Source organism: Amphiprion ocellaris, chromosome 22 (assembly GCF_022539595.1).
Source record: "Amphiprion ocellaris isolate individual 3 ecotype Okinawa chromosome 22, ASM2253959v1, whole genome shotgun sequence".
Taxonomy (NCBI): Eukaryota; Metazoa; Chordata; class Actinopteri; family Pomacentridae; genus Amphiprion; species Amphiprion ocellaris.
This window is the reverse complement of record NC_072787.1, coordinates 26,722,674-26,743,258: the sequence shown is the minus strand read 5'-3', so window position 1 is coordinate 26,743,258 and position 20,585 is coordinate 26,722,674. Positions and strand designations below refer to the sequence as shown.

Below are 20,585 nucleotides of genomic sequence, written 5' to 3'. Positions count from 1 at the left end.
TACAGTGCGATGTAACACAATTTTCGCTTTAAGTCGAAATCACATACGTATGTACATAAGTACCTATGTCACTCACCTACGCTAACACAGTGGTAACTGCCATCAGAAGAGTCTGACTTACACTTGAGAGCCATAATGAAGGGGAAAAAGTTTTTTAAAAAAAACACAAAAGAAAGAAAGCGAATGTAGCACAATCCAAAGTGGCGTACAACCAGTGAATGTAAACAAAGCTGTCTTCCTCATACAGCACTGTGTGATGACATATTCATTTGCTCTGCTCGACAACTAGTTCCTGCGCCAAATTTGTTTTAATGTCGCAAACGCCGTACAAAATGATCGAAATGATAGAACAAAACTTTTGTAACCCTTTGATGCAGTGTGTATCAGGAGATACCCATTTTCCATTGGTTTTGGGTCACTTTTTGCGCATCAAAGGGTTAATACATTTATACGAGATGGCAACGTTACCACGAAACGCCGTAGGTCGAGTACGTCGTAAACCGAGGACCTGCTGTACTAGTGAAAGTTGCTCTGCATTAGTCAATGTTGCTCTATATTAGCTAAAGTTGCTCTTAACGAGTTAAAGTTGACCTACACCACTGTCCAAAAGTTTGGGGTCACCCAGACAATTTTATGTTTTCCATGACAACGCACACTTTTATTCATGTGCTAACAGAACTGCACAAGGGTTTTCTAATCATCAATTAGCCTTTCAACAGCATTAGCTAACACAATGTAGCGTTAGAACACAGGAGTGATGGTTGCTGGAAATGTTCCTCTGTACCTCTATGGAGATATTCCATTAAAAATCAGCCGTTTCCTGCTAGAATAGTCATTTACCACATTAACAATGTCTAGACTGGATTTAGGATTCGTTGAACAAAAACTATTTCTTTCAAAATAAGGATATTTCTAAGTGATCCCAGACTTTTGAACTGGAGCTTATGTATATTGTCTGTTCAAGGTTACAGAAACAGCAACTTTCCTGCTTCAATCCTCCATCTTGCCTTTAATTAGCTGCTAACGGCTTCCTTGAAGGTCGCCGTGTCATCAAGGTCACCTTCTCAGCTTCACCACTCTTAAAGTTTTCCAGGTTCTTCGAGGCATCAGTCATGGATTCTAAATGTTTTGTCAGTTCTGTTAGTAGATTCGTCAACTTTTCTCCAAAGATCTCTGATCATCGTTAAACTCACCTTCGATATGTGGTTCTCTCTCCATGTCCTGGTCTGACTCTCAGCTCTAAGAACTGTGCTTCCTTGTATCTCTCTGAATGTCGTCGCTACTTATTCTACTCTTTGCCAGCTTTTCTGCCTCTGGACGTCTTGGACAGTTTCTTGGACGTCTTTAACTCAGATCATAAACCTGCGAGCGATTCGACTGCCTCGTCTGGTCTTCGGCTGTCTGCTGTTTCATCGGGCTCCTCTTATCACGCTGAACTTCTACATTTAGCCCCCTACTCAAGACCTTATCACCACCAAGCCCTTCATCTGGGTACAGCATGTCCGTAACACTGTTGTCTATGTGTGTTGGAGTGTGTGTAGCTTGAACGGTTGAAGGTGAGTTCAGAGGGAGTGATGTCACTTGGAAACCTCAGCTGTACTACCTGATTCGGCCACTCGAGGGCAACAAAAACAAACTAAGAGCACAACATTACAAATATCAACTGCTAAATTTAGAAGGTATGTTATTGAAAATATCACCAAAATCACGTCATTTATCAGAGCCAGAAACCGTCAAAGCAGAAAAAAATCTTTGGACGTTCTTGTTTCCAACAGCTCTCAAACTATTCACGCGTAAGATTTGGTCCTGCCGGGAAAAATTAACAAATCTAAGCACAAAATTGTGATATTTTATTTTTCTATTCTACATGTTCCATCTAAAAATATGGGGAAAAAAATTGACCACTAACACTAAACAGATCATTTAAAAAAAAAAAAAAAAGAATTATATGAAATATTTCCAGCTGAACTGCAGGCGGTGTATTCACTGAACAGATAGAAGACAAGTGTGGAAACAAATCGGAGAGGTTAAGAGGAAAATAAAACCATTGGACCAACGAAATAAAAGGAACATGGCTTGAGTGGCGACTTCTTCTGGTAGTGACAATGGAAAACAGTAAGAGGCTCCACCTGGTGGAACAACCAGGTACTACGGCTAATCTACAATACTTGAAGCATGTACAGGAGGTCCTCCACTTATGTCAGAGTTCCGTTCCTACGGATCAGAGTAAGTCAATTTTTGCCGTAAGTCGGAACTCCGGCGAAAATGTAAACAAAGCTGATACGTGCATCACAATATCGATCAATTCTTTGGGAAAGTCATGTTTCGAGCGTTTTATGATACCTAATTTCACTTGCAAGCACTGCTATCAGAAGAGTCAGACTTACGCTTGGCAGTCATAATGAAGGGCAAAAAGTTAGTGAATGTAGCACAATCCAAGGTGGCGTCCAACCAGAGAATGTAAACAAAGCTGTCTGATAGCGCTGCGTGACGACGTATTCGTCTGTTCCACTCGCCAACTAGTTCCCCGTAACCAGTTCCGGCTTGACAATATTTTTTCTTGAATTTCCCTCAAGAATAATAAAGTGTCTGTCCATCCATCCATCCATCCATCCATCCATCCATCCATCCATCCATCTATCTAAAGCAAGGACTGGGTTTCTGGTCAAGATGGACGACAGTCTTTGCACAAATACTGAATGTGAATCAAGTTTTATTTGTTTCAAATTAAAATCAGTTCTAATCTTTAGTAGCCAGCAAAGTCCTGAACAGCCTTTCCAACCTTTAAATATGTTTTAAAGATATCAAGCCTATAAAGACCACAGCATACGAATGCAACATTATTTTACCTGAGAATTACCTAATTATGCTGCAGCCAAGTTAAACTGCAATGCAGAAAGTAGTATTTTGGGTGAAATAAATCTTTAAAACCATAAGCTATTGGTTAGAAAGTACTATTTTTGTGGAATTAACCTTTATAATTATGAGAACTTGGACAGAAAGTACTATTTGGGCCAGTTTAGTCAAACCCCCCATGAATGTCACACAGAAAGACCTTTTTTTGTTATTTTACTGTATTATATATCAAAAATATGTAATCATAAAGCTAACAAATGAACCAGATTATCAGCTAGTTGCAGATTTCCACCATATAATTTGAAGTAAAGGGAAAGACGGAAAGTATTTTTCTGTGTTTTTCACAGTTTGAGCTTCGGAATTTGATTTCTGATCAGCGTCGTTCTGTGCAGCCGTCACACGTTTAGGAGAATAAAATAAGGTGGTACAGGACATATTTACATCGGCCTGCGTGCTGGTGTGTTCGGGTGGAAGTAACATCCTGTCATGTTGACGTGTTGCTTTGTGACACGCTGAACGACCGCTGACATGTTCACATGACGCAATGAGCTGCAGGGTCAAACACAGAACACAGAGTCCTTCACTGGTTCCTTCTTACTTAGTTCACTTTAAGAATAACTCATTTAGAACATTTTACTGCTGCTGCACCAGTGTGGAAAAATAGCTACAAGTATTCGGTTTAAAACTTGATATATTGCAAAATACAAAGAGATTTCCCCAGAGCCTGAACTCTTATTTCACATTGTGTAAACGTATGTATTAAGGACTGAATTATAACAGACTTTCATACTTTTAATATAAATGTGATGCTCAAATTTTGTGTCTCACAATCAAGAAAAAATGTTTTTTTTAACAGTTTTTAATTTTAGTTTAATGTACAATTTGCTGTTAGTTTACAGATTTTCCATGCTTTGTTAAATTGCAGATAATAACTCGCAAAACCACAGAAAAACAATCAATTTGATTTGCATGTTAAAAAACAGTGCTGTAAATAATTTACAAATAATAATTTTACAAGATCTGATCATCAAATAACACTATTTTAACTGTATATTTAACTGTATTTTTAAAGATATTTGAAAGATTCTTTGTGTTAAATTTGATTTAAAAATAATTATATTATAAAGTAATTATATTTTGCTGTTTTGTTGAAGTGCAGATGATATTGAGTGAAATCATAAAAAAATATTAATTTGCATGTCAACTGTATAAAAAATACAAAAAAATCAGGTCTGAAAACTGGAAATATTGCCTTCAACAAAATCAGTATTTCTATGAACAGTAATTATTTTTATTGTATTTAAATCAGTTACGCAGGGCATTATTTTTACAGATATTTGCCTTGTATAAAAAAAATGTATATTAAGAGTTGAAAAAATATTATTTAAATGATCTTTATTACAGATATCTAGTAAAACTCCAAGAAAAAAAGGATTAATTAACATTTTGACTGCAGAAAAAAAACTAAAAACAGGCCAAATCTGTAAATAATGTTCACAGTAAAAATCTGTATTCAAAAAATATATTTTTTACAATTTGTGACCATACAACTACTCAGTTGTACTGTATCTAAATCAGCTAAAAGATCATTACTTTAGAGATATTTGTCATTATTTGAGAGAAAAAAACTGATAATATCTAGTAAAATCTCAGAAAAAAATGTTAAAAAAAAAAACAACTAAAGAAAATAAGTAAAAACAAACAAAAACCTTAAAATTACTGTTTTAAAATCAGCTAAAAGTGTTATTATTTTACCAATATTTGCTGTTACTTTCACCAGCTTTACAGTTTTTGAATATTTAAGTATTTTGCTCTTTCTTTAACATATATTTCCTGTCACTCTTGCTGTCAGATTTCACTGTTTTTGGTATCTTTTTGCTGTTTATGTTTTTCAGTGCACAACAGAAGCCTAATGTTATCAATGGGTTCTCTTCAAAATACCAGCTTAGACTAAAATTTAGATATTTTGATCACTTCCTAATTATATCTTGAACACTGTTTATTATAAGGGGTGTTAGAAAGATGATATAAGGTTAAAGATCAACATTTATGATTTATTTCTTTGCCTTCGCTGTGTATTTGATCACTTCAGTGAAATCTTCCATCAGTGTGAACATGAATGACTGGTGAGGATGGAAGGCAGCAGGTATTCTGGCACTGAGATCTGGGTGTCAGATGGCTGTTGTGGTAAACAGGACACTGACCTGATAAAGAGCAAATCTGACGGAGCCAAAGACCATCTGCTGCTAACAAATCATAGCCCAACACAAAAACAAAGACTTTGCTTACAACAAATAATGCTGCATCATCTGCATAATGTAGCATCCAGACCCAAATAAATTAAAACCTCTACAGAAATGAAATAAATAATGACAAAGTGCAAATAAATAAATGACTATGATAGAAAACAATGGAAAACCCAACAAAACCAAAGATTCCTCATGAGCCATCGTGTTAACAACTGGAGAATCAGCGTTACATTATCTTCCAATTTCATGGAGAAACATTAAAATTTACCACTATGTCGTTCGATGCAATGTCACAATTTTAATGACTTTGCACCACATTGGTATTAAAATGACACCAAGCTAATTTGAAGCTGCTGTGACTAATAATGCAGATGATGCAGCGTTATTTGTTATAATCAAAATTTTTGTTTTTGCTTCAGTCTAACTGAAAGATTCTACACTAAATCCTCCCTTCATGCAGGTTTTAATCTTCAGTTTGTATTAAATCTGTTGTGAAAAGGTTGATTCAGCCTTATGGTCGTTTTGGAGATCATTATATATATCTTCTTCCACACAAATTGCACTTTTGAGAGACTAAAGGTGAACGAAACTCATGAAACTTGCCTCAGAAGTGGTGAGATTTCTTCGTTTTTTATGCTGGGAGACAATATTGGGAGGGATTTCTGTTCGATTTGGGCTGAATAAAATGCGTTGCTGCTGTTGATTGTTGGGTTAAACAGTTATCTACCTGTTGCTTTTTAATGTTTCTGCAGCACATTTTAAATGTAACTGGGCTGTTGTCTGTCTTTGAGCTGGTTCTTGGTTGCAGTGTCTTTGCTTTGCTGCGGGAATCAAAATGAGCTCTAGTGCTTGTTGAAACTGTCACAACAGAGTTCAGTCGGTTTGTAAAACAGGGTCTCTCTGTGCTCTTACTGCTAACAAATAGTAGTTGAGTTGGACGATGGTGAAAGAACTGAGGTTCATTCACATTTATACACATTTTTGAATCATTGCATTTGAATAAGTTTAGTAAAAATTTTTACTTGAGGATTTTTTCAAAATGAGTTCAAGAGCTTCATGTTAGATCAACGCATCTTTCATGTGTAAGTTCTGATATAGTGAAGTTTTAAAACTGACATACCAGCTGTCATAAAAGAATAATTACAAGTTTTCTGAAGACTTCTTTTCTTTTTCTCTCTGTTAGATGGACAAAATCTGTTTGTTTCCTCCTCTTATTAGAGTTTTTATAGCAGTTGGCAGACAAATGACGTTCTACAGATAATCTACTATGTGTCCTGAAATGTATGACCTTTTTTTTCTGCCTTAACGATAATGTTACTTAATTCTTATCTGAATACTTTATTAACAACGGTCATCCCCTCTTCATGTCGCTACAGTATTGCAAACATCTCAAACCTCAGCGGTAAGAGGCTCCACCTGGTGGTACTACCAGGTACTACGCTGATCTATAAATTATGCACATGACCTTCTTCTTCTGCCTTATTGGTAACTAAATTTGTAGTTGATTAATTTATTAATGCTGGTAATGGCTTCCTCATGGTGGTACAGTACTACAGACAAACAGCTGGCTTCCAGCTCATGACTTAACAGTAAGAGGCTCCACCTGGTGGCACTACCAGGTACTACAATTAATCTATGCTAAATTACATTCATGACCTTCTTCTTCAGCCTTATCAGTAACTAAAAGTTTAGCTGATTAAATTATTAACCGCAGTAAATCACCTCCTCTTGTCACTACAGTATTACAAACAAACATCAGTCTTCTTTATCATCTCTTAATAGTTAGAGGCTACAGGTGCCCGTATAGCTCAACGGGTTAAGTGGGCGACTCACATCCAGGGGCTGGTCCTGGGTTCGATTCCTGCTCATGGCCCTTTGCTGCATGTCTTCCCCCAACTCTTCTCCCTCCTTTCCTGTCTGTCTCCACTGCACCTATCTAACAAACTTTAAAAAAAAAAAAAAAAAAAAAAAAAAAATCTAGAGGCTTCACCTGGTGGCTCTACCAGGTACTACAGATAATCTACAATAAATGATGTGCATGACCTCCTTCTTCAGCCTTATCAGTAACTTATTTTTTATTTGCTTAAATTATTAACATCAATGAATCCATTATCCATTAATGATTAACAACCCTAATGAAAAATCCTCGGAAGAATTTGCTAGTTTGCTAGCCTGGTAGTCCCATTTAGCCAATCCATTCTTTAGTACAGAATGGTCTGGTTACACCTTGTTATCATTCTGCTACAGGGGGAATAAAATGCTGTGGCTTGTTTGTATTTCTTTACACCAATCACAGACATCTTTGGTGAAAGATGAGGCTTCAGTTTTCATTCAAAATAGTGATGGGTGGACTTGTTGTAGTGGGATATTTGCATGCAAGGAGATGAGAACTGTGATTAAAATGGAAAATTCACCAGGAAAACCTCAAAGCAAAAATTCCCTGCAGGCTTTTCATCATGTATGTTGCTATTGGGAGGTTGTTGCTGTTGTTCCAAAGTGGATTTTGAAAAGTAAAAGAAAGACAGCAGTAGTTTGTGAATGAGCTGTGATGATGGCCATTTAATAAATGTAATATAATTTTTAACTGTCCTGATGTGAGATCTAGATTTGGATTTACTTGCAGTGAAGCTCAGTGTTTCGGTAAAAACCTGAGGTCCATGAAGAAAAGTGTGTTATTCTGCTGAGCTGTAGCTGGCAGTAAAGCTGGTTCACATCAGGACGAGATCACAGGGATTTCTCCCAGGAAAAGCTTTGTGTTTCAGAATTCATTAACAAGATCTGAGGGGAGAGACAGCGAGAGCTCCCGGTCAGTGAGGCGGCTTTCTTCCTTTTTTCTTTCTTTTTTTTACCACCTATAAAAACTGTCTCCCACTTAAGCGTCAAGGAGAGGCAGATGTTTACCAAAGCAGTTCCTCCCCTGAGAGTCTTGTTTACTGTGATTGTGGGTTGAGATGGGGATGCAGGACTCCAAACCCACCAACGATGTGTTTAAAGACACGATTACTTATCAGTGAGAACTGGTCCGCGAAATATGATGAGAGAGTTTCTGCACTCGGCTGAGAAAATGCCTTCCAGCTAATGTTAAGAAAGCACGCCGGCCTACAACACAGGCAAGCGTCAGCAGTGCATCTGCTCGCCAACCTTGTCCAGTCATGTGATAGTTGTCATGGTAACTGATGCATCTGTAAGTTTATAAATGTGAAACTTACTGTGGGAGGAAAGTGTTGTGTTGTTGCAACTGGACAAGACAAATGCAGTGAGCTTGGTTGTGATTTTGGATGGTTTTGACTGCGTGGAACTCGTTCTTTTTGCGTTTGTAAGACTCAGTACCTAAAACTGATTCAGTCTAATTGAAACATCCTGCACTAAATCCTCCCTTCATGCAGGTTTTAATGTTCAGTTTATATTAAATCTGTTGGAAAAATGTTGATTCAGCTTCATGGTAATTTTGGAAGTGATTATTGGAAGATGTTGTAATGCTGATTCTCCAGTTGCCACCAATATGATGGCTCAAAAGGAATCTTTGGTTTTGTTGGGTTTTCCATTTCTGTTTTCTCTTGTTTCCTCTCAAAATCATTCATTTATTCACAGTTTCTCATTATTTATTTTATTTCTGTACATGTCTTACTTTATTTGAGTCTGGATGCTACATTATGCAGCTGATGCAGCATTATGTGTTGAGAGACTACAGCTGTTTGAAAGATGTGTACAGAAATGAGATAAACAATGAGAAAGTGTAAATAAAAAAAATATTGTGGCAGAAAATAATGGAAAACCCAACAGAACCAAAGATTCCTTATGATTCATCATGCTGGGAACAACTGGAGAATCAGCGTTACAACATTTTCCAATAATCACCTCCAAAATTACCATAAAGCCAAATGAACTCAACAGCAGCAACGCATTTTATTCAGCCCAAATTAAGCACAAATCCCTCCCACTATTGTCTCCCTGAGTCCTCCTCCTCCTCACATCTTCCTCCTACTGCCCTCCTCTTCCTCACACTGGCAGGTCAACCGTGAAAAGAGGTGAGTAATAAAATAAAAGTGTGTGGGCTACTGAATGTCACACCATTTGAGAGGGAGGCGATGTGCGGGTCTTAATTAAAGCGGAGCAAACGAGCGGAGAGAATTTGTGGTGTATCAACACGGCGGAATAATGTGATTACTCGGTCAGGTAAACAGACAAGAAAACGGCGAGCAGGAGATGGATGGGCAGGGAAAAACGAAACACAGAAAACACCACAAGAAATATTTCACTGTTCCATTTTAGTTGAATGTGAACCTAATTTCCATGAGACAAGGCTGACAGTTTCTTTCAAAGAGCTCAAATTTCACTGAGAACAGCCTAAAAACAGAGAGCCAGAAAAGAACTGCATGGAGAAGGAAAACAGATAAAGATGAACACTCTACCTTGGCATCATCTGCTGAAGGTCACTGGGTCACTAGAGCATCTGTACACACTCACACACTCTCAAACACACACATACATAAAACCACAAATAATTAAATTAGTGACATGGTTTTAAAATCTGCTTTCTGATTGGTTGGCAGCTCATCCCAAACATGTGCTGTGTCTGAATCTGCTCATTTACTGTAACAAAAACTGAGTATTTTGCTCTTTATTGAGCAATTTCTACCTTAAACTGATGAAATGGATTCAATTTTTTTCCACTGGAGGAATTTTAGATGTAGTTTATATACAACAGAAACACTTAAATAGGAGTTGAACAGTAGAGTAGAGAAGTGCTTAAATACAACAAAGACTGACTTCTGCAGGAGGAAGTTCACTCTGTTTTTACATTACGGGGATGTTGACCTCCACCTTTTTTTATTCACATTTCTTCTCTCCGTTGTCGTTCTAAAATGAGCATTCTTTCTAATCAGATTACCTGCTTTGTCTAGTACTCAATAAATAATAACTGTTGGTCACTTACACTCATGGATGTAGAAGAAGCTCCTCTTCAAAGCACCGTCGGCATCAACGCTGGAGGCTCCATGATGCAGACATTTGGTGTGTTTGTTTGTTTGTGTTTGTGTGTGCGCTCGCTGACCAAAGTGCACCCTCACATACACCACTTTCATACTTCACACAAACACACAACACAGTGGATGTCCTAGTGTACGTACGTTGCTGATCTGCTCCTGAGTCTTTCTGAGTCTTTGCATCTCCGGAGTGTCGGAGACGATGCTGAACCCTCGACCTTTACTCTCCTCAAAATCCTTCTTGTACTTCACCTGCAGGACAGCGACAGGGAGAGAAATGTGTGATAATAAAAGAACATTCATCATTAAAGTCACCGATTAGAGACGGCATTAGATGATATAATCGATCCATGTCTTAAACCAATGCATGTCTTCAACAGTTTTTCTAAAATGTTTCAGTTCATTATAAGAAACGTTTCAGTGCTGCTGTTTGGAAAAAACGAAGCAGACAGTAGAGTCCTTGGCTACGTCCATTTTCAGAAATCATATGAACATGTGCAGCTGCTCTGATCCCAGTCAGTGTAAAATAACTAGCTTCAAATGACTTCATATGCTGCTAACACAAGATTTCTATGTTGATTTAGGATTCATTTAGAGTTTAATCTCTAAATGAGAGATCTGGATATTATTGCTCTAAAGTGTCAAAACCTGGACAAGAATGTGCTAAAGAGGTCAAAAACCCGGAAATAAACAAGCCAAACTGTAATAACATGGATATTAATGTCCATAAGTGTCACAAGTCTTGGTATTAATGCACAATAGTGTGAAAAAAATTGATTTTTACTCAGTAAACTATTAAAAACCTGGATATTAACACATCAACGTGTAATTAAATGGGTGTTAGCACACAAAGTCTCCAAAACCTTGATAATAACACATAAGAGGGTCAAAAACCTAGATATTAACAAACCAAAGTGTAATAACACGGACATTTAACGCCTGAAAGTATCAAAACCCTTGAACTTAATGCCCAAAAGTGTCAAAAACTGGATATTAATGCATAAAAGTATCAGAAACCTGGCTATTAACAGGAAAAATGTCAAAAATCTGGATAATAACACACTAGAGAGTCAAAAACCTGGACATTAATGCTCTAAAGTTACAAAAATCTTGACATGAATGCACCAAAATGTCAAAAACATTGATAATAATGCACAAAACTGTCAACAACCTGGCTATAAACCAATCAAAGTGTAATAACGTGGATATTAACACCCCTAAGTGTCACAACCCTTGAAATTAATGCACAAAAGTGTCAGAAATCTGGATATTTTTACGCTAAAGTATCAAAAACCTGTATATTAACATGGAAAACTGTCAAAAATCTGGATATTTCCACACCAAAGTGTAATAAAATGGGTATTAGCAGACAAAAGTCTCCAAAACCTGGATAATAACGCAGAGGGTCAAACACCTGGATGTTAATGGTTTAAAGTTTCAAAAACCTGGATGTTAATGGTTTAAAGTTTCAAAAACCTGGATGTTAATGGTTTAAAGTTTCAAAAACCTGGAAGTTAATGGTTTAAAGTTTCAAAAACCTGGATGTTAATGGTCTAAAGTGTCAACAATCTTGATATGAATGCATCAAAACATCAAAAACATTGATATTAAAGTACAAAACTGTCAAAAACCTGGATATAAACCAGCCAAACTGTAATCAACTGGATATTTAGGCTAAGACTGCAGGTTGAGTGAACTACAGATAATGTGCAGTTTTTTTTCTTGCCACCAATCAGTCGGATCAACCAACATCCACAGCTCCACTCAGAGTGACTCCTTCTATATTTGGTGTGTTTACTAAAGAGCTGAACTCCAGATTTTAGTTTCACTACTTCAAAATCAAAGCACAAGCTTCTCTCTGGAGCCACAGTTTGTGGAACAGATTCCACCCAGAGGAGGAGAAGACGGACCAGAATGCATTGCAGCGCATAAAGAGGTTAGAGGCTGCATTCATGAACTCATTAACTGGAGAACTCAGCTACAGGCTGGTGGAACGTGACGGTGTCTAAAGATATCTGAAGGTGGATTTTACCTTTGAATGTAGAAATAATTACAGCACTCAGCTACAATCAGCTTCCCACCGTGTGAAGCCCACGTTAAACATACTCTAATTGCTCTATGCAGTTTGAGCAGCGATCTGCAGGATAGTTCTGCTGTAGAATTGGATGTCTGCCTCTTTTATTCCAGCATCCCACAGAGATGTGATTGGAAAAGGTTGTGTCAAACCCCAGGTGCACTTATAATAGAATCTATCAGACTGATTAATAGTTATTTGCTCATTGTAAGTGTAGCTGGGAATTCAACAGTACTTCCTGAGGAAGGATGTATTTGGGTTATCTTGACTGATAACGTTTAAACCCGTACATGTTTTAACTCTCTCCTCAGTGTTCATCTCAAGGTTTTGACTCTCCTGTACACTAATGTTCCACTTTTGTGCTTAAATATCTCAGGTTTTTAGGCAGTTTTGTGTGTCAATAAAAAGATTTTTGACGCTTTTGGAGGTTAACATCCACTTTATTGACATTTGGAATGTCGATTATATAGCTTTTGCTTTAAAATCCATGTTTTTACACTTTGTGCATTAAAATCTAGGTTACTGGCCTTTTTTTACATTATTATCCAGGTTGTTGACACATATGTGATTTATTATCCTATTAAAAACCTAGATATTAACATAGAAAAATGTCAAATACCTGGAAATTAATACACCAAAGTATCAAAAAAATCTGGATATTAATGCTCTAAAGTGTCAAACATCTTGATATGAATGCACCAAAACTGTCAAAAACCTGGACATAAACAAACCAAAGTGTGATAACATGGATATTAATGCCACTAAGTGTCACAACCCTTGAAATTAATGCACAAAAGTTTCAAAAACCTGGATATTAATATACAATAATGTAATAAAAATGGATATCAAAATTACAAACTGTCAAAAATCTGGATATTAAAGAATTTAACTGTTAAAAACCAGGATATTAATGCACCAAAGTGTAATAAAATGGGTATTAGCACAGAAAAGTCTCCAAAACCTGGATAATAACGCACTAGAGGGTCACAAACCTGGATAATAACGCACTAGAGGGTCACAAACCTGGATATTAATGCTCCAAAGTGTTAAAAACCTGGATATTAATGCTTTAAAGTCTCCAAAACATAGATATTAATGCTCCAAAATGTCAAAAAAAAACATGGATATTAACACTTTAAAGTTTCAAAAACATGGATATTCATGCTTTAAACCTTTTTTTTTTGTAATTGAAGTTTTTATTCCATGTTTTTACATTTTAACCACAGAACACAGACAAAAACACCCAAACAACAAAATGTGAGGTTCAGTACAAAACCAGCTGTCGTGATGCATTAAGTTTGTATTCAGTTTGTAGACAGGAAGGTGCAAAAATTGTCCCATTGTTCCATCGCGTCTTCATTCCTAGAGGTTAGTCGTCCTAACATCTTCTCACAGGCCACATTCTCAGTCATTTTTTCTTTCCACATTTTCAGAGTTGGGGAATGAGGATCCTTCCATAACTTTAGGATCAGACATGCACATGTCACAAAAGCAGTATTTAAAACTCTAAAACTATGTCTGTTTAACAAGGGCACCTCTGTTCTATCTCCTAATAAACATAGTCTAGGTGATTTGGGTACATTACAAGATAACCAACTCTGCATATAACTTAAAACATTGTTCCAAATCGGAAAAACCAAAGGGCACTCCCACAGAGCATGCATCAAAGTACCCTGAGCTTTCTGACATTTCCAACACAGATCATTTCTGCTAATACCCATTTTATAAAGTCGAGAGGGGGTATAGTAATATCTATTGAGAATTTTATATTGAATGAATTTTCCCTTGGCTTCTCTAACATATAATCCACAATTTGACATAATTGAATCCCAAATATCGTCATCTATAAAACAATGTAAATCTTTTTCCCATATTGCTTTTAGACTTTTAATTGTGTTATTATTTGCCCAAGGGCAAACGTTATACCATTTAGAGGCTTTACACAGTAATGGAGGTAATAGCAGAAATGTCTCTACTGGGGTTCTCTCCTGTGATTTATATTTTCCTTTTAAACAATCCCGTATCTGTAAATACTTCCAAAAGTGGCCATGACCCTCTAATTTGAATTTCTGCTTGATTTCATTAAATGTCATAAAGACATCGCCCTCAAATAAGTCACCAACAGTTCTTATACCTTTTCGTAGCCATTGTGCCCAGTAGATAGACTGTTTACCAATCTTAATTTTGGGGTTGTTCCATAAAGACGAGTACCTCATGACATACGGATCAAGCTTGTATTTTCTATGTACCTCCAGCCATACCATTTTGGAAAATTTTAAGATTGGATTTTCAAACTTGTCTTTGTTCAACTTTTGAGATAAAGTTTCGATTGGCGTAAATGGAGAAGTAAGTTCCTGTTCAATTAAAATCCAATCCAGGTCAACTTTCCCCGCCCAATGTTTGGCTAGTCTAGACATTTCGAAGGATATACTGTAGTGTTCCACATTGGGCAGGGCTAAGCCCCCTTCCTTTTTCGGCTGACAGAGTCGACTTAGGTTAATGCGTGGTTTACGACCATCCCAGAGAAAGTGTTTTATCATGTTATTGTAATTTAATAATAGTGGCTGGGGGATACATATTGGTAACATTCCGGTATAGTAATTAATAAGTGGGGTTATGACCATTTTCACTGCATTTACCTTCCCCCATAATGTCAAATTTAATTTACTCCATTTATCCAAATTTGTCTTAATTTTGTTTATCAATTTGCCCATGCTGTCAGCCAAAATATCCTCAATGTCTGGGTCCAACTCAATTCCTAGATACTTCATCCCTTTATGCATCCACCTGAAATTGAAACCAGACACAGAGCCGTGACTGCAAGATTGAGAGACTGGCATGGCTTCAGATTTTTGCCAATTAATTTTATACCCAGAGTACATTGAGTATTCATCAATAACCTCTAGCAGAGTTGTAATAGAGTTAGCAGGGTCTTTACTTAAAACCAAAATGTCGTCTGCGTATAAAAACAATTTGTGTTCCCTTCCTCCCCCCAACACACCTCTGATTAGTGAATTTTCTCTAATTTGAATAGCCAAGGGCTCTAGAAAGATGGTAAATAAAAGAGGGCTTAAACTGCACCCTTGACGGGTCGATCTGGAAATATCGAAAAAATGGGAGAGTACCCCGTTAGTAAAAACAGCTGCCTGTGGCTTGGAATACAGAATCTTAATCCAGTGACAAAAATTGTCACCCAAACCAAACCTTTTCAGAGCAGTAAATAAAAAAGACCATTCTACCCTGTCGAACGCTTTTTGGGCGTCTAAAGATATGGCTAACACAGGATCAACGTTGTTTTTGTTCAACCATAAGAGATGTAACAACCTTCTCATATTATCAGATGCAGATCTGCCCTTGATAAACCCAACTTGGTCTTTATGTATAATTTGTGGTAACCCAGTTTCTAATCTTGTTGCTAGTATTTTAGATAATATTTTACAGTCAACATTTATTAAACTTATTGGTCTATAATTGGCTGGGTCCGTTACGTCTTTGTCAGTCTTCGGGATAAGTGATATTATTGCCTGATTAAAACTTGGAGGAAGCAGCCCATGTTCAAAAGCTTCATGAAATACTCTTGTTAAAAATGGGCAGAGTGTGTCTGTAAATCTCCTGTAAAATTCAGCCGGAAAGCCATCAATCCCCGGTGACTTTCCAGTTTTCATTGCATTAATTGCCTTCTTTACTTCTTCCTCTGTTAAGGGGGTTTCCAATTTGTCCTTTTCTTCTTGTGAAATCTTTGGTATTGTTATTTTATCAAAAAATTCATCTAGTTGTTTCGTGTTAGTCTTATTTTCAGATGTATAAAGGTTTTGGTAGAATGTTTTAAAAACTGTGTTAATATCAGATGACGATGTAACTAACTTATCATCTTTTTTAATTGCTGTAATAACATTTTGGCTATCTATTTTTTTAAGTTGTCTTGCTAATAGTTTCCCTGTTTTTTCACCATTTTCATAGAAATGTGTTTTAAGCCGGAAAAGTGCATACTCTGCTTTCTTGTTATATATGTCATGAAGATTATATTTAAGTTTACAGATTTCTTTAAATTTAGTTTCGTTGAATTTTTCAGCTAATTGTTTTTCAAAAATACATATTTTTTCCTCCAAAGTTTTAATCTTGTTCTTATTTTCTTTAATTTTCTTTGAGCAATAACCCAAACATTTTCCCCGGACAAATGCCTTGAGAGCATCCCACACTGTGGCTAATCTATCAGTAGACCCAACATTCACCTGTAAAAAATATTCTATATCTTTTTGTAGAGATAGCACAAATTGTTCATCCTGCAGTACACTTGTATTTAGTCTCCATCTACCTCTATTGACTCTCTCCGTTTGCAAGTTTATACGTAATTCTACAGGAGCATGATCGGTTAAGGCAATGACACCTATTTTACTGTTCACTACTAGATCAACACATGCATTGGAGATCAAAAAATAATCTATTCGGGAGTATGTTTTGTGTGAATGAGAATAAAATGTGTACTCCTTTTCCAAGGGATGAACAAGTCTCCAAATATCTTCCAGGCCAATATCTTCTCTTAGAGATTTCAAAGCCAATCCTGTTTTAGTTGTTAAGGTTGTATTGATGGTGCTTCTGTCTATATATTCATCTAACACATTGTTAAAGTCTCCACCTAGCAAGATATGTCCCTCTATGTTCCCCAACATCTCATTGATTTTGTAAATAAATTTAGGTTCATCTCTATTTGGGGCATAAACATTACACAATACTACTTTTACACCATTAATAAGTGCTTGGAGACACAAAAGTCGCCCATCTTCATCCTTAAATTGTTGCAGTAGAACAAAATGTAACTTTTTATGTATAAGTATCATAACACCACGACTTTTGCTTGAAACCGAATTATGAAAAATTTTGCCCACCCAATCTCTCTTTAATTTCACTGCTTCATTTTCATTTTCAAAGTGAGTTTCTTGAATGTAAGCAACGTCAGTGTCATGAGACTTAAGATAATTCAGTATTTTCTTACGTTTAATTGGTGTGCTGCAGCCATTTATGTTCCATGAAACTATATTTATTCCTGTGCTACCCATTACTCCACATTTAAACGCTCTGTACCTCCCTGTCTGAAATAATTAAACATACACCGACAGCTTAATGTGAACCAAAATATAAACAAAATTAGTACCTCACATTGAACGCTCTCAAGAGAAAAAACAAAACAAAAAATAAATGGCGCTGTTCTAAAAAGGAACATGACAGCGCACATGCCCAATAGGCGAAGCTTCAAGTAGTCTCTGGTCCGTGCGGGTCCCGCAGACAGCGTCCTCGGCTCCTCCAGCTGCCCAGGCTGCACCCCAGTGATCCTGTCCCCGTCATTTGGAATTATTTCTGGATCATGCTTTAAACCTTAAAAAACCTGGATATTAATGTTCTAAAGTGTTAAAAATCTGAATATTAATGCTTTAAAGTGTAAAAAACATGGATATTAATGCTCTAAAGTGTTAAAAATCTGGATATTAATCCATTAAAATGTAATAAAAAAAGGGATATTAAAGATTCAGATCCACCTCTTTGAACTTCAAGGGCCTCTAATTAGTGAAATATTCACAGTGTGAAGGTAAATTTTAGCTAAATATCTAGCTTTGGTTTAGTGGTGAGGCTGATGCTAGCTAAATATCTAGCTTTGGTTTGTTTGGCTGTGAGGCGGATGGTAGCTAAATATCTAGCTTTGGTTTGGTGGTGAGGCTGATGCTAGCTAAATATGTAGCTTTGGTTTGTTTGGCTGTGAGGCTGATGCTAGCTAAATATCTAGCTTTGGTTTGTTTGGCTGTGAGGCTGATGCTAGCTAAATATCTAGCTTTGGTTTGTTTGGCTGTGGGGCTGATGCTAGCTAAATATGTAGCTTTGGTTTGTTTGGCTGTGAGGCTGATGCTAGCTAAATATCTAGCTTTGGTTTGTTTGGCTGTGAGGCTGATGCTAGCTAAAAAACCTGGATATTAATGTTCTAAAGTGTTAAAAATCTGAATATTAATGCTTTAAAGTGTAAAAAACATGGATATTAATGCTCTAAAGTGTTAAAAATCTGGATATTAATCCATTAAAATGTAATAAAAAAAGGGATATTAAAGATTCAGATCCACCTCTTTGAACTTCAAGGGCCTCTAATTAGTGAAATATTCACAGTGTGAAGGTAAATTTTAGCTAAATATCTAGCTTTGGTTTAGTGGTGAGGCTGATGCTAGCTAAATATCTAGCTTTGGTTTGTTTGGCTGTGAGGCGGATGGTAGCTAAATATCTAGCTTTGGTTTGGTGGTGAGGCTGATGCTAGCTAAATATGTAGCTTTGGTTTGTTTGGCTGTGAGGCTGATGCTAGCTAAATATCTAGCTTTGGTTTGTTTGGCTGTGAGGCTGATGCTAGCTAAATATCTAGCTTTGGTTTGTTTGGCTGTGGGGCTGATGCTAGCTAAATATGTAGCTTTGGTTTGTTTGGCTGTGAGGCTGATGCTAGCTAAATATCTAGCTTTGGTTTGTTTGGCTGTGAGGCTGATGCTAGCTAAATATCTAGCTTTGGTTTGTTTGGCTGTGAGGCTGATGCTAGCTAAATATCTAGCTTTGGTTTGGCTGTGAGGCTGATGCTAGCTAAATATCTAGCTTTGGTTGGTTTGGCTGTGAGGCTGATGCTAGCTAAATATCTAGCTTTGGTTTGTTTGGCTGTGAGGCTGATGCTAGCTAAATATCTAGCTTTGGTTTGGCTGTGAGGCTGATGCTAGTTAAATATCTAGCTTTGGTTTGTTTGGCTGTGGGGCTGATGCTAGCTAAATATCTAGCTTTGGTTTGTTTGGCTGTGAGGCTGATGCTAGCTAAATATCTAGCTTTGGTTTGTTTGGCTGTGAGGCTGATGCTAGCTAAATATCTAGCTTTGGTTTGGCTGTGAGGCTGATGCTAGCTAAATATCTAGCTTTGGTTTGTTTGGCTGTGGGGCTGATGCTAGCTAAGGTCACATCCACCGTGGACACATCTAGGTCAGCGCTAACATATGGGGCTTTTCCCACAGAGTGCAGTGGACGTCCACTCGCTCCGTCATTGTGTTCTAATCAGCTAACACAAAGAGACGTCAGAGGCCGGGAGGTTTGCTTCACATCTCAGAGGTCAGCGGCAGAATGACAGCAAATCAAGATAGAAAGAGAGAAAACGTCTCTTAATGCTCAGAAAATCTACATATTTACAGGTGTACTGATGAAGTGATGAGTATTTAGGGGAGGAAAATTAGCCTTCCTGGTTCATTAATCCGGTTTCTGGATGTTTTTCCTCACTGTTAGCTCATTTTCACTGCAGTATAAAGTCCTGCACCTCCATGGAAACAGAACAATGACTGAAATGACTTCTGGTAGTATGACACAGAAAGACACAAAGGGACAAAAACGACACAAAAAGATGCTAAAATGACACAAAATGACACAAAAAGATATTAAAATGACACAAAGATGCTAAAATGACACAAAGCAACCAAAAGGCACAAATAAATGTGTATAATAAATAATATTATAAAGTCTTAGCCTAAATATTTAATTTGGTCAGGTTAATTGTATTACATAATGTATTGCAGGTTCTTTATATTAATATTTAAACTCGCTGTGTAAATTTAAAGACAATAAAATATTGTTACCCTCTAAAATTAATCAAATGAATGATCTTAATAAATAATATTGTAGGTCTTAATATTTAAATTAGTCTAGTAAATGTAGGCAATAAATAACATTGTATTGGCTGTTAATCTTAATATTATTAATATTTTAATATCTAACCAGGTTCTTAGTTTTGTCGTGAAACATATTTTATTTTTGGTGAATTTCTGATTGCAGAACAAAGTCATTTTTCATCAAACATCCTGATTTTCAGCTCATTTCGGGGTATTTTTCCTGACAAAACCACATGCGATGCATTCAAGGATCACCAGAAAGCTGAAAATCAGACGTTTTATTTTTCTTTCCTGGTGGGTTTGTGGACTCCAGACGTCTAAAATGAATCAGCTGCAACGGGTAAAAGATGATTAGGACACGAGAAGCTCAGATCTTCTAGGAGAAGACAGACTGGATGAAGGTGTGAACGAAGTGGGACACCGCTGAGTGGACATCTGTGCTTCTGATGAGGACATATGGCAGCAGGAGAAGCGTTTGTTTTCATCACCACGAGCTGCCACAGGGACGGAGACAGGACACCCACATTTTACTGTGGTGGTTTGGTGTCTTTGTGTAGTTTATTTTAAATATTTTTGTAGTGTTTGCATCTTTTGAGATTTGTTTTTTGCATATTTTTGTAAGTTTTATTGTATATTTTTTGGTGGTTTTCTATCTGCGTGGGTTGTTTTATATTTTTGTGTTTTTTTGCATCCTTTGTGGTGGTTTTGTATATTTTGCAACATTTTTGTGTAATTTTGTAGGGGTTTTTTTGCAT

The 20,585-nt window shown here is 36.8% G+C and overlaps 2 protein-coding genes across 8 annotated transcripts in view; both read right to left on the bottom strand.

The window, feature by feature from the left end:
- LOC111570644 (nebulin-like) overlaps positions 1–9,659 on the bottom strand; it is a 74,317-nt gene extending 64,658 nt beyond the window's left edge. For 3 of the 7 annotated variants that reach the window (XR_008600378.1, XR_008600379.1, XR_008600380.1), the window contains exon 1: positions 1,194–1,408. Coding sequence is in view for 3 of the 7 variants with exons in the window: in XM_055007089.1 (XP_054863064.1) it covers positions 1,194–1,218 (25 nt within the window). In the remaining 4 variants the exon portion in view is untranslated. Of the gene's footprint in view, positions 1–1,193; positions 1,409–9,517 lie in introns of those variants that run through there. The other 4 variants (XM_023273515.3, XM_055007089.1, XM_023273513.2 and 1 more) reach the window with 4 other exon arrangements.
- Positions 9,660–10,191: 532 nt separating this feature from the next.
- LOC129347267 (LIM zinc-binding domain-containing Nebulette-like) overlaps positions 10,192–20,585 on the bottom strand; it is a 35,771-nt gene continuing 25,377 nt past the window's right edge. The window contains exon 4 of the mRNA XM_055007094.1: positions 10,192–10,342. Within this exon, the coding sequence (XP_054863069.1) occupies positions 10,193–10,342 (150 nt within the window). The 3' untranslated portion in view covers position 10,192. The remainder of the gene's footprint in view (positions 10,343–20,585) is intronic.